Below are 13,769 nucleotides of genomic sequence, written 5' to 3'. Positions count from 1 at the left end.
GGTTACCATCCTTAACCAAACTGTCTTACTCACTGCAGTGCCAACTTATTCTATTGGCAGAGATCAGTGGTGTAACTACAGCAGAACACAAGGTAAAGATTCCTTGTTGTTTTAAAAATGACAGCATCACTTCCATCACATCTACAAAAAATCCAGCAAAAGAGGCCCTAACCTCATCCTGAGATACGGTTACACCCATATGTTGGCATCTATCTGTGCTTTTCCCAACCCTATTGTCTTTATTTCCGTGAAGCTTATTTGGCTGCATCTTCTGTCTTTTCTGGAAGTGAGACCATTTAATCCCTCCTGTTTGTGGTGTAGGGAGGAATAGAGAGGCAGAGATGGTTTCATGGTCAATGATTCAGCCTCTACCTCTTGATATTATCCAAACTCCCTAATGATAGCATTACCAATAATAATAATAATTGTGGTATTTCTTAAATGCTTACTATGTGCCAAGCACTGTAGTAGATGTAAGATAATCAGGTAAGACAAATAATAATAGTATTTAAGTGCTTATTATGTGCCAGTCACTGTACTAACACTGGGGTAGATACAAGTAAATTAGGTTGGACATGGTCACTGTCCCACACCCGATCTTAATCTCCATTTCACAGATGAGGTACTGAGGCACAGAGAAGTGAAGTGACTTGGCCAAGGCCACACAGTTGACAAGTGGTAGAGCCAGGATTAAAAATCAGGTCCTTCTGACTCCCAGGCCCATGCTCTATCCACTAGGCCATGCTGCTTTCCTCCTGGCACACACGGAGTTCCCAGTCTAAGGGGAAGGGAGAACAGGAATTGTCTTCAATTTATGTATGAGGAAAGCGAGGCACAGAGAAGATAGATGACTTGCCCAAGTTCACACAATAGGCAAGTGGAAGAGCCAGGATTAGAACCCAGGCCCCTTGACTTCTAGGGCCTCCACCAGGCCATGTTAGCCTGGCCTGGCTTCCACCCAACCTCTGGTCGTGAGGGCTCAGTGCAGTGAGATTTTGTGAAGCTGAGAAAGATAGAAGACATTTTAATGGTATAATTCAAACCAAGAGGCACATCTGAATCCTTAATGGAATCTATCAGGGTTTTTCCACTAGATCAAGTGAGTCTCTAGTGTTTCGAGGAACCTCTTCTGACACACTTACATGCTGGAGATGTCAATGAGTTGGATGTGCTGTTCATAGCCCAGCTGACTGGCTAAATCTCGGAACTCCTCTGTCATACGTATCAAACCCAGATCCAAATTAAATTCTGCAGGGAACTCCAAAATCCAATATCTGAAAAGCATAAAACATACGGCAGTCAGGTAGCTACAAGCTACAGATCTACTGGCCTGTTTGCACCTGAAGATTTGGCATTTGGAGGTTTGTATTTAGGGTTGTTTCTAAGAAAATTCAACTCAAAACCCTTTCTCTCCTCACACACAGACACCTCTCTTAAAATAGAACAATTCTCATACTAATTTAGCTACAAACAAGTCATGACTGAGGGACAATCACGCTGTTTTGGTCTAATACATTTAAAGAAGGATCAATAGCTTTGTCCTTCATTGTGGTTATTTTTATTTCATTGTTCTCCACAACTCACAAGGAAGGCAGATCTTTCTTTTCTTTCTGTTGGGAAAATGAGTCATGGAGTAATCCAGTAAGTTACCCCCAGGTGACACAGGAAGTTTCCGGCTAAATCATTCAATAGAGATCCCTTACCCTGTCGGAGGCCTGGTATCTAATCTTGCTTCTGGCCACTCAGACATGGATGAACTGTAGTGCTCACTCAGAGAGGGCTGAGAATCCTGGGCTTGGATTTGAACCCAGGACTGGGACCTAACCAAAATGCACACAATGCTTTTGCAATGGCAATCCCTGGCTTTGGGGGTGATGCAAAAGGTTTACCTCATTGCGGGAAGGGAATGTGTCTGTTTACTGTTGTATCGTACTCTCCCAAGCATTTTGTACAGTGCTCTGCACACAGTAAGCACTCATTAAATGTGACTGAATCAAGTACAGATGAAAAATGGCATTCCAGCAAAGCTAAGAACCATGGAGAACAAGTGATGACCCAACCGATGATTGTATTAAACACCATTCCATACCCGGAACAGGGGATGAGGCTGCAGGCCAAGGAACACTGACTTTGGATAACTCGGAGAAATCTCCATTAGGGTGACTTGGTATAACGCAGCACTCTTTGACTTCTCCTTAGATTCTTTAACTCTCTTCCCCAGCCCCCAGCACCGAAAGGCCTTTAGGAATTAAGTTACTGTGCCTCCAGAATCAGAAACCATATTCCAGTTAACTAAGAACAGCATTACCTCATGAAGTAACATATCTTCAAGCGAAATTCATTGCAGTTTTCCTCACCAGCATCTCGGTACGTAGGCTAGTTAAAGAAAATACTTCAGATGGGTTCACTTACATTTTTATTGACAGGAGTCACTGTCGGTTTCTGTAACATTCCCTTCTATACAATGGCCTAGTTTTCCAAACACCATGAGCAATGTGTGTGGAAGATGAATGTAATATGTAAATGTAATATGAATACATTTCTATTGTATTCATATTAAGAATGAGTGGAAATTGAGTCTTTGAGTATGTCTTTTAAAAGGACATCCACCTCCTTTTGTACTGAAACAGGTGCTTTTCAAACATCTCTGGATACATTACCGTGGTCAGTAAGTTTGTGGGAGCAGTTCATCAGGGTCTGAAATAAGATCATGGAAATCTGGATTGCTTTCTTATTTTGAACCTTGGGATTTCAAACCTCAGAAGGGAAAAGGAAAATGAAAATGTATCAAGCAGCAAATCACAATCAACGTGCTGAAAATATTCCTTCTGCTTAACCAGGATTGAAGATATAAAGCTCTAAATTAGTTTAATATCATTTAACTAGACTTTAGTGTCCCAATATTCCCACATGCTCATTTCTACATGAACATATCTTCCTTCTTTCCCAGGGTAGGCTATTTTGGGAATCAATTGTATACCACACTTCATTGTTATAGATAGGAATGAAGCTTTCAGCAGTTTTGAGGGCAGACAAACTCATTACTATCTTTCAGTGCTTTTAGGTATTAATGGCTAGACACTTGATTATCTCTGTGAGAGGCAGACAGCAGTACACAGTAGTTAAAAAGGATATATGGAGAGCAGTTTTCCTGCCAACTCAGTAGATGATAGATACCATCGGTGCATCAATAGCACTATTCTTGGCAAATGGCTGTTGCTTAGTTCTCCTTTATCATCTGTAAAGCAAAATCAAGTTTTTTTGTCATTTAAGCCAGAACATCACAGCACAAACTAAAACATGGATATGAGCAAGTATCTATAATATCTATACATACCTATAAATTGCATATCATAACTTATTTATGCTAAGGTCTGTCTTCCCCCGCTAGATTGTAAGCAGCTCACTGTGGGCCGGGGATGTGTCTACCAACTCTATTTTACTGTACTCACACAAGTGCTCTGCTCACAGTAAGTGCTCAATAAATATGAGTGAACGATTGAAGTATCTGCATAATTCATGCAAATAGTCTCCTTACATCTCAATTATCATAGTAATCAAATCATACTTAAGGACTACAGTGATACTGAGTGCAATTTGAGATTTTTGTTTGGGAAAGATGAGCCTGAGAAATGCTTAGGCCAGAGAATGTTGTAGTTTATGCTAGTGTCTATCAGAGGGCTTGAAATCTTGACTATTTTCAGCATGAGAATAAGTAGGAAGCAGCAAGCCATAATTCCAGCAGAGAGCAAAGCTCCAGTGCAAGGGATAATGTTATTATCACCTTCCTGGGCAATGAGAAGACTGACTATGAAAATCGTGTACAGCAAAGTGTAGTGCAAAAAATATAAAGTCAGAGAAATGCTGTGGACTCCTGCCATTGAGGGTCCAATGCTTGCATGCTCTACGTGCACTGGGCCCGGGACAAAAGTTTCTCCTTTGCACCCTCTGACTCGTCCATCACTGCTGAGACTTTGATCCTATTTTGTGTATTTGTTCATGCTGCGTTTTAATGTTTTATCACTCCTAAGGTATCTTTCTCCAATCCCTTCTCCCCACTTAAACTCTTAGACTGTGAGCCCCTCACGGGACAGGGACTGTATCTAATTCCCATCTGTGTATTCTCTCCCAGCATTTAATATAGTCCATTCAATTGTATTTATTGAGCACTTATTATGTACAGAGCATTGTACTGAGTGCTTGGGAAAGTACAATGTAGCAATAAACTGATACACTCCCTGCCCACAACGAGTTTACAATCTAGATTTGGGGAGACAGATGTTAATATAAAAATAAATTACAGATATGTACATAAGTGCTGTGGGGCTGGGAGGAAGAACCAGTGGAATAAGTCAGGGTGATGCAAAAGGGAGTGGGGGAAAAGGAAAGGTGGGGGGGCTTCATCAGGGAAGGTCTCCTAGAGAAGATGTGCCCTCAGTAAGGTTTTGAAGGAGGGGAGAGTAATTGTCGGTCGGGTTTAAGGAGGGAGGGCATTCCAGGCTAGAGGCAGGACATGGATGAGGGGTCGGTGGCAAGATAAGTGAGATTGGGGCAAGGTGAGAAGGTTAGCATTAGAGGAGCAAGTGTGCAGACTGGGTTGTACTAGGAGAAAAATGAGGTGAGGTAGGAGGGGACAAGGTGATGGATTGTTTTAAAGCTAATGATGAGGAGTTTTTGTTTGGTGCAGAGGTGGATGGGCAACCATTGGAGTATTGTGAGGAGTGGGACAACATGTCCTGAAAAGTTCTGAAGCAAAATGATCTGGGCAAGAGTGAAGTATGGACTGGAATGGGGAGAGGCAGGAGGCTGGGAAGTCAGCAAAGAGGCTGATACAATAATCTAGGCGGAATAGGATGAGTGACTGTGATTGTATAATAATAATAATGTTGGTATTTGTTCAGCGCTTACTAGGTGCCTAGCACTGTTCTAAGCGCTGGGGGAGATACAGGGTAATCAGGTTGTCCCACGTGGGGCTCACACACTTTTAATCCCCATTTTGCAGATGAGGGAACTGAGGCACAGAGAAGTTAAGTGACTTGCCCACAGTCACACAGCTGACATGTGGCAGAGCCGGGAGTCGAACTCATGACCTCTGACTCCAAATGCCAGGCTTTTTCCACTGAGCCACAGCTGATTCTTTTATAGTGCTCTGCAATTTTGTTCATTCATTCAATGGTATTTATTGAGCATTTACTATGTGCAGAACACCGTACTAAGCATTTGGGAGAGTACAGTACAACAGAGGTAGCAGACATGTTTCCTGCCTACAACAAGCTTAGTCTAGAGGGGGAGACAGACCGTACTATAAATAACATCATTACTGCAGACAGTAAGTTACTATTGTTATTATTTCTACTCCTCCTCCTCCTACTTCAACACACACTGAGAGGTAGGGAGGGAAGCAGAGCTGGAGGAAAGCATTCAGAAGAGGCCAGGGAGAGGAGAAGTAGAAGGGGGAAGGGGAGGATGAGCTCATTTAGAAGCTCACCAGTGACACATCTCCCTCAGATACAATAGGAACCTGCTCAGTGAGAAGATAAAAGAAAAGCTCTGACAGCAGGGGAAGGCCGCAGTGGGGCAGGTTTATTCATTCATTCATTCATTCAATAGTATTTATTGAGCGCTTAGCTTACTATGTGCAGAGCACTGTACTAAGCGCTTGGAATGAACAAGTCGGCAACAGATAGAGACAGTCCCTGCCCTTTGACGGGCTTACGGTCTAATCGGGGGAGACAGACAGACAAGAACAATGGCAATAAATAGAGTCAAGGGGAAGAACATCTCGTAAAAACAATGGCAATTAAATAGAATCAAGGCGATGTACATTTCATTAACAAAATAAATAGGGTAATGAAAATATATACAGTTGAGTGGACGAGTACAGTGCTGAGGGGATGGGAAGGGAGAGGGGGAGGAGCAGAGGGAAATGGGGGGAAAAGAGGGTTAAGCTGCGGAGAGGTGAAGGAGGGGAGGTAGAGGGAGTAGAGGGAGAAGGGGAGCTCAGTCTGGGAAGGCCTCTTGGAGGAGGTGAGTTTTAAGTAGGGTTTTGAAGAGGGGAAGAGAATCAGTTTGGCGGAGGTGAGGAGGGAGGGCGTCCCAGGACCGCAGGAGGACGTGGCCCGGGGGTCGACGGCGGGATGGGCGAGACCGAGGGACGGTGAGGAGGTGGGCGGCGGAGGAGCGGAGCGTGCGGGGTGGGCGGTAGAAAGAGAGAAGGGAGGAGAGGTAGGAAGGGGCAAGGTGATGTAGAGCCTCGAAGCCTAGAGTGAGGAGTTTTTGTTTGGAGCGGAGGTTGATAGGCAACCAATGGAGGTGTTTAAGAAGGGGAGTGACATGCCCAGATCGTTTCTGCAGGAAGATGAGCCAGGCAGCGGAGTGAAGAATAGACTGGCGCGGGGCGAGAGAGGTTTATTGCACTCATGGACCCTTGTCAGAAGGAGAAGCCTCTTCTGACACTAGTTGGAGGATAAGAATTTGCAGGACACTCACTAAAGGGACTGTGCCAACTGCAGCTTCTCATTACCCTCTCATAAACCCAAATCTCATTCTTTTGTCCCAGTACTAAGCCTGCTGGGACTTTTGTTGAACACAAATATGTATCACATCCCACATCCACTTCAAAACAAAATAAGGAAAGGAACCTACCAAACAGCTCAATGCACGTGCTTAACAGTTCATCTAGCGTCGCTGCTTTTCCAAGTGGACTTGACCCCATTGTCTTCAGCCTTTGTCAAAGAACTAGAGACATTTTCAGCATCAGGGAGATCATCTCCACAGTGACACGTAGGTGCCTTTAAGCAGAGGGAGGAGGACTAGAATTTTAGTTGGATTTCTTGGGGACTCTGTTGAAAAGGGAGAGAAGAACAGATAATGGTGCACTTAAGTGTCAGGCGAAAACACTGTTCTATGTTCATCTCAAACTAGGGGATCCCAATTTTTCACAACATCTGTTGCTTATACCAAAGGAAGAAATAACAAAATGACTTGTTCAACCCCATCCAGAATAAAAAATGAATGCCTCTTTTTTATGTCACTTTCTTTCCCAAAGTGACTGAGACAACGATGACCACAAACTCATTCAGGTATTGTTTGGCTGAGTTTCCTACAGTTGCAATGGGGTATAATTTTCTGAATATGTTCAGATTGTTTTTCAAGCAGAAGAGGAATTTAGGGTTCTAGTAAAAGTTCTTTTGTCTAGAATTACTGACTCTTCAATGGACCTTTTGGGACAATTTCAATTACTGATAGAGAACTTAAAATAGTACTGTGGTAAACTTACTGAAGAAAGGGACCAAACTAAAGTAATTTTATTCAGTGCATATATATGACTACTTCTCTGAAGTGCAGAGCGTGCTTCACAAATGTCAAGGAAAGGGGCTCATTAACCCCATTATCTCCTTTATCCATCTTCCAAAGCAGGGGAGCGGTGGGGCCAGATCTACTTAGCACCAAGAGAAGCAGAGTTGGCTTAATTGATTTGGATTGCTGAATTGGCCAAACTGGATAAGAACTGGGTTCACTGGGTCACCCCACCTACAATCGATCAATTGATCATATTTTTTGAGCACTTACTGTGGGCAGAACACTGAACTAGATACTTGGAAGAGTACAGTATAACAGAGTTGGTAGATGTGTACCCTGCCCACAGTGGACTTACAGTCTAGAGTAACCGTCAGTTCATGATGTTTCCAGAAAGGGCTTATAGCTCAGGTCTATGTGCCCAATCCGAGGCAGTCATGATCAATCAATCAATAGTATTTATTGACTGCTTTCTGAGTTCAGAGGACTGCACTAAGTGCTTGGGAGAGTACAATAAAAGGGAGTTGGTAGAGTTGGTGAATTAGCATGCACACTACTGGGGCATCGGAGATCCAAAGCTGTATTTAATTCACTTACGAGACTGGAGTACTCTCCACACATAAGTCGAAGTCAGGTGAAAAGCTGGGATTTTTTTGAATGACTTGGGAATGATTTGTAATAAAAGGCTATGAATCAAGCCAAGGCTCTGAGTTTTTCAAAGTCCTTCCAAATTTCTTTCGGGAAAACTTGAAAATCTCCCTGCAACAGACTTTCTTGCCAGATTTCCCAGCTTCCTGGCTTTGTAGGGCTTGAAATATCCAACAGGAATAGCTTCCTCTCCAGAAGCCCTGATTTCTAACTTGCTTCCTGCCTCAGTGGGTCTGAGTGCAGAACTTATGAGAGCTTCCCCAGCATCATCAGGCCCAGTTGAATCCCAGGGGCATGGAGATAGGTGAAGTGGTCCTTTATGGCTACACCACCCCCGGGGGAATAATAATAATAAGAAGAAGAATCTATGGTATTTGTTAAGCACTTACTAAGGCCTAAGCCCTGTACTAAAAGTTGGGGTCAGAACAAGTTAGTCAGGCTGGACACAGTCCCTGTCCTACTCAGATCTCACAGTCTAAGGGAGAACTGGTATTTATTTCACCCCCAATTTAAAGTTAAGGAAACTGAGGGACTGAGCACGTTATGGGCAGGGACCGTGCCTACCAATTCTGTTGTACTGTACTTTTCCAAGCACTTAGTACAGGGTGGTGAAAATTGTTTAAGTGCTTGATAATACAATTAGTTGATTTTTATTCTTCTAAGCACATACTACAGTGCTCTGCAGACAGTAAGTGCTCAATAAATATCATTGATTAATTGATTTAATTGCCCAGGGTCACTCAGCAGGCAAGTGGAGGGACCAGGATTAGCACCCAGGTGCCCTGACTCCCAGGCCCATGTTCTTTCCACTAGACCATCTAACAAGTCATTTTGACTCTCCTTGTTAACTCTTTTTCAGTAAAGATTAAGTATTGGACAAATTACTAGATGACAACTAGTAGCAAAATTGGTCCCTCAGAATTCATGGCACTCTCTAGGTCCAGATGGTTGCTGGGGATGTCAAATTCACTTAAATGAGAGTCAACTTAATCAGAGTCTAAACCCTTTAAACATTCATGAAGTTTCAATTGAGACTGTGAGCCCCACGTGGGACGGGGTCTTTGTGCAACCCACTTGGCTTGTATCCACCCTGGTGCTTAGTACACTGCCTGGCACACAAGTGCTTAAATATCACAATTATTCACAATTATTATTATTATAATTATTATTATCTGGGGATAACCTGGTGTTTTACTGACATTGAACACAGCTCTTGAGTTTCTATGGGGGCTTCCTCAAAAATGAGCATTTATTCATTCATTTGTACTTATTGAGTACTTAACTGTGTGCAGAGCACTGTACTGTGCCCTTGGGAGAGTACAATACAACAGAGCTGGTAGACATATTCCCTGACTTCAGTGAGTTTACAGTCTAGAGCGGGGAGACAGCCATTTATATAAATTAATAATAATATAAATGAATCATGGATATGTACATAGCATTTAGCAGTTCTCTCATTTTAAGGGTTATAATCAATATTCATTCAATCGGTAATATTTATTGGATGCCTAATGTTTGCCAAGCACTGTACTAAGTGCTTATGAGAGTACAATCCTGGCTCCACCACTTGTCTGCTGTGTGCTCTTAGGCACCTATAGTGCTCTGCACACAGTAAATGCTCAGTAAATACCATTCATTGATTGATTACAATAGAGTAAGTCAACACAATCCCTGCAATCAGGGAATTTAGAATTTAGCAGGGTAGATGGACTGTAAAGTAAATTACACATAGGAGGTTACAATCCAAATGGCAAATATACAACATGGTAAATGAAAAGTGGACCTACTAATTCCAAACAGGTAGACCTCTGGCTCTGGTACTATTCAGTGAGGAAGAGGACATCATTGAAATAAGGATCAATAGGGTAGCCTGAAGAAAGTATCACTCCTCACAGTAGAACGGGTGCTTCGGAGATCTGAGAAAGCAGGAAAAAAACCAGAGTGAAGAACAAAATAGTTCAAAGAGTTGGGAAGCTAAAACACTTCCATGCTGAGAGTCTTTTGCATCTCTCATTTTCCCAAATATTATTTTTAAAAAATTTTTTTTAAGGATTTGTGCTAAGCAATTAAGAATCAAATACTGTTCAAAGAGCTGGAGCAGATACAAGTTATTTAGGTCTGACACAGTCCTTGTCCCACATGGGGCTCACAATCTAAGTAGGAGGGAGAACCGGTATTGAATCCTCACTTTGCAGTTGAAGAAACTGAGGCAGGGAGAAGTGAGTTGCCGGTCACATGGCAGGCAAATGGCAGGCTCCTAGTCCTGCACGTTACCCACTAGGCCATGCTGCTTCCCATGCTGCTGCTTTCTTGGCAATATGCACATTTAAAACCATACCTATCCATTTCCTCTTAGCCTGTTTCAAGCCATGAGGCTCTCTGGGCTGCTCTAGAGCTGCCATAGCCCATCCCAGACACTGAGGCACTAGAATGCATCATTGAGGGCAGGGATGGCGGCTCCTTCCCTGAAAATTGTTGAAAACAGGATAGACGCCAATAACCTGGGTGTTTCAGGTGTGGTTCTGCTAGAAGTTAGGGAATGGCTTAAAAGATATCTCAGAGCAGAGAAAGATCAGCCTGGCTTTGTGGCCAGGGTGAGGGACTGTGACTTGGTACCCCCTGCTCTGATAGAGACTTCTCAGTGGGAGTGAAAGGAGCTCAACTGGACTTTGGGCCACCGAAGCTCTCAGTCCAATACAATCCTGTATGCCATCACTGATTCATTCACCCAGTCGTATTTATTGAGCGCTTACTGTGTGCACAGCACTGTATTAAGAGCTTGGGAGAGTACAATATTACAAGGAAGAGACACATTCCCTTCCAGTGTAGAGGACTTGTAGATCCCTTTTCTGGATCCACCACTGGTGGGTAAGGATCATTCTCTAGAACCAGAGCCCCCTCCAGAGATGAGGAAGAGCTCGAGGTTGGGGGTCTCTCAGCTGGCAGCACCCTTTGGGCAGAGCCATCCGGTGGGGACTCGGTCCCCAGCACCTCTTTGGGCGGTTAAATCACACTAGCTCTGATGCCCTGGGGTGTGCAGTGGTGTTCAAGGTCCCACTGAGTCACTGGTCCGGGGCAAAGGGTAATGTATCATTTGACCTCTAGCAAAGCAGAGACTCCCGAATCCAAGTCACAAATATTTGAGAGGAAGAGGAACCTACTTTCATTTTTTTTCCATAAGATGTCCGTCTACAGCTCTTTTGGAGGCGTTCTCTACCGCCTTGATTGGAAAGGCAGAAACTTCTAGTATTGGGGGCAAGAATCGAAGAACCAGAAAAAGGAAGGGAGGTGGAGTTTAAGGCTGGGGGTAATACTGTCTCACCCAATTACTGACCACTGCTGACTTCTGGACAGTGCCACGTCAAAGATACCTGACATCTCTGTCCTTCATCACACACACTCTCTTCTCCCCTCCCATCAGTCTTTCTCTGGTTTTTCTTACCATATGTCAGGCACCGAACTAAGTGCTGGGGTAGATACAAGCTAATCAGATTGGATACAGTCCATCTCCCACACTGGGCTCAGTTTTAATCCCCATTTCATAGATGAGGTAACTGAGGCATAGAAAAGTTATGTAAAAGCCCAAGGTCACACAGGAGTCAAGTGGCAGATCCGGGATCAGAACTCAGTTCCTTCTGACTCCCAGGCCCATGCTCTATCTACTAGGACATACTGCTTCTCTGCTTTCCACCCAGTAACTGTGGGAGTTCCTCAGGGCTCAGTCCTGGGTTCCCTTCTAATCTCCATCTATACCACTTTCTTGGTGAACTCATTCATTTCCATGGCTTCAACTCTATGAGGATTCCGAAATCTACTTCTCCATCCCGGATCTCCATCCTTCTCTGCTGTCTTGCATTTCCTCCTACTTTCTACCTACTTTTGATAATAATAATAATAATGGCATCTGGGAGTCAGAGGTCATGGGTTCGACTCCCTGCTCTGCCACTTGTCAGCTGTGTGACTGTGGGCAAGTCCCTTAACTTCTCTGTGCCTCAGTTACCTCATCTGTAAAATGGGGATTAACTGTGAGCCCCACATGGGACAACCTAATTACCCTGTATCTACCTGGCGCTTAGAACAGTGCTCTGCACATAGTAAGCACTTAACAAATACCAACATTATTATTAAGCACTTACTACGTGCCAAGCACTGTCCTAAACTCTGAGGTAGATATAAAGTAATCGGGCTGTCCCCACGTGGGGCTCACAGTCCTAATCCCCATTTTACAGATGAGGTCCCTGAGGCACAGAGAAGTTGTGACTTGCCCAAAGTCACACAGCTGACAAGTGGCGGAACTGAGATTAAAACCAATGACCTCTGACTCCCAAGCCCGGGCTCTTTCCACTAAGCCACACCACTTCTCTTGATCTCTTCTATCTTCATTCATTCAATCGTATTTATTGAGCGCTTACTGTGTGCAGAGCATTCATTCATTCAATCATATTTACTGAGGGCTTACTGTGTGCAGAGCACTGTATTAAGCACTTGGAATGTACGATTCAGCAACAGATAGAGACAGTCCCTGCCTAACAACGGGCTTACAGTCTAAAAGCCTCCAAGCCCTCACCCATGTCCTGCCTCTGGCCTGGAACTCCTTCCTTTTTCATATGAGACAGACATCACTCTGCTCACCCTCAAAGCCTTATTAAAGAAACATCTCCTCCAAGAGGCCTTCCCTGCCTAAACCCTCTTTTCCCCTACTCCCTCTCCCTTCTGCAACACAGATCTTTTGCTTGGATCTGTATCCTTTAAGCACTTCTTAGTCACCTCTGCATCACAACACCTATGTACATATGTATAATTCATTTTAATGTCTGTTTTGTCCTCTAGATTTTAACTCTGTGTCAGCAGGGAACGTGTCTACCAACTCTGTTGTATTGTACTTTTCCCAGTGCTTAGTACTGTGCTCTGCACAACACTAAACACTCAATAAATACCCTAGATTTCCTTTTCCTTTTTTGTGGAGGGTGATACCAATCGTTCCATGCTGGTGAATGAAGCAAGAGGATGGCTTCAAGGCAGTGCAGGAAGTCATCTCCATGAGGTTAGTAAGAGAGAAGTTCATTTGGGGACCTCCACATCAACAATTTTAATGTTTCTTCTTCGATGTCTTTGGATATCATCCCGGCCAATGGCCTAGTTTCCATTTGTTTGGAACATACCGGACTGTCCCCTGCCTGAATATCTCGTGTCAACCCTGAACTTGGCATACAGAAAGCACTAAAAGAGAAATCCACAGTTGATGATGTTATTATCATGTCAAGGATGCTCTTAAGAGTCAACTTTTACATCAACAATATCTGAACCCTAACAATGCATGATGACTATTTGGGACACTGAATTCAATTATGCCCATCAAGGTCACAGTGGCCAAGTTTTGATCACAATTTCTAGACTGTGGGCCACTGCAGATTTCACTAACAAGTTACAACAGATTCCAAATTATTGAAAAGTGCAACAAAAACACTGGCCTTTCTTTGATGCCCTGAGATTACCTACAGATCCAGTCCCACACTGGGGACCTTCTGCTTCCTACAGATAAAAACAGATTCCTCTACAATCTCAGTTTGTGGAACTTAAAACTGAATTTTATAAATGTTTAAAATAATAAATATGTTATCTTTCCCTAATTCCACACCCTAAATTTAATATCCTTTTTTATTTCTCCACTGGTCTCGTTTCAGTGTTAATCTTCTTTCCCATTGAAAATTCTTTTTCAACTTTGCCCTCTGATTTGTTTCATGTATTTCATTTCCTTCTTTTCCTTGCTTTTTCCCTCCATTGTGCTTTCCACCATTCATTTCCTTCCACCAGATGTTCTC

General features: G+C 43.4%; 1 protein-coding gene across 8 annotated transcripts in view; it reads right to left on the bottom strand.

Annotated features, from left to right (window-relative positions):
- Positions 1-13,769, bottom strand: part of RASGRP3 (RAS guanyl releasing protein 3) — a 125,539-nt gene that overhangs the window by 57,929 nt on the left and 53,841 nt on the right. For 5 of the 8 annotated variants that reach the window (XM_029063656.2, XM_029063713.2, XM_029063683.2 and 2 more), the window contains 5 exons: positions 9,735-9,863; positions 6,646-6,842; positions 3,136-3,238; positions 2,309-2,371; positions 1,143-1,274 (listed from right to left, as the gene is read on the bottom strand). In XM_029063656.2, coding sequence (XP_028919489.1) covers positions 1,143-1,274; positions 2,309-2,371; positions 3,136-3,238; positions 6,646-6,715 — 368 coding nt within the window. In that variant the 5' untranslated portion in view covers positions 6,716-6,842; positions 9,735-9,863. The remainder of the gene's footprint in view (positions 1-1,142; positions 1,275-2,308; positions 2,372-3,135; positions 3,239-6,645; positions 6,843-9,734; positions 9,864-13,769) is intronic. The other 3 variants (XM_029063690.2, XM_029063699.2, XM_029063704.2) reach the window with 1 other exon arrangement.

Source organism: Ornithorhynchus anatinus, chromosome 1 (assembly GCF_004115215.2).
Source record: "Ornithorhynchus anatinus isolate Pmale09 chromosome 1, mOrnAna1.pri.v4, whole genome shotgun sequence".
Taxonomy (NCBI): domain Eukaryota; kingdom Metazoa; phylum Chordata; class Mammalia; order Monotremata; family Ornithorhynchidae; genus Ornithorhynchus; species Ornithorhynchus anatinus.
The sequence above is the reverse complement of the archived record's forward strand: the minus strand, read 5'-3'. Positions and strand labels throughout refer to the sequence as shown.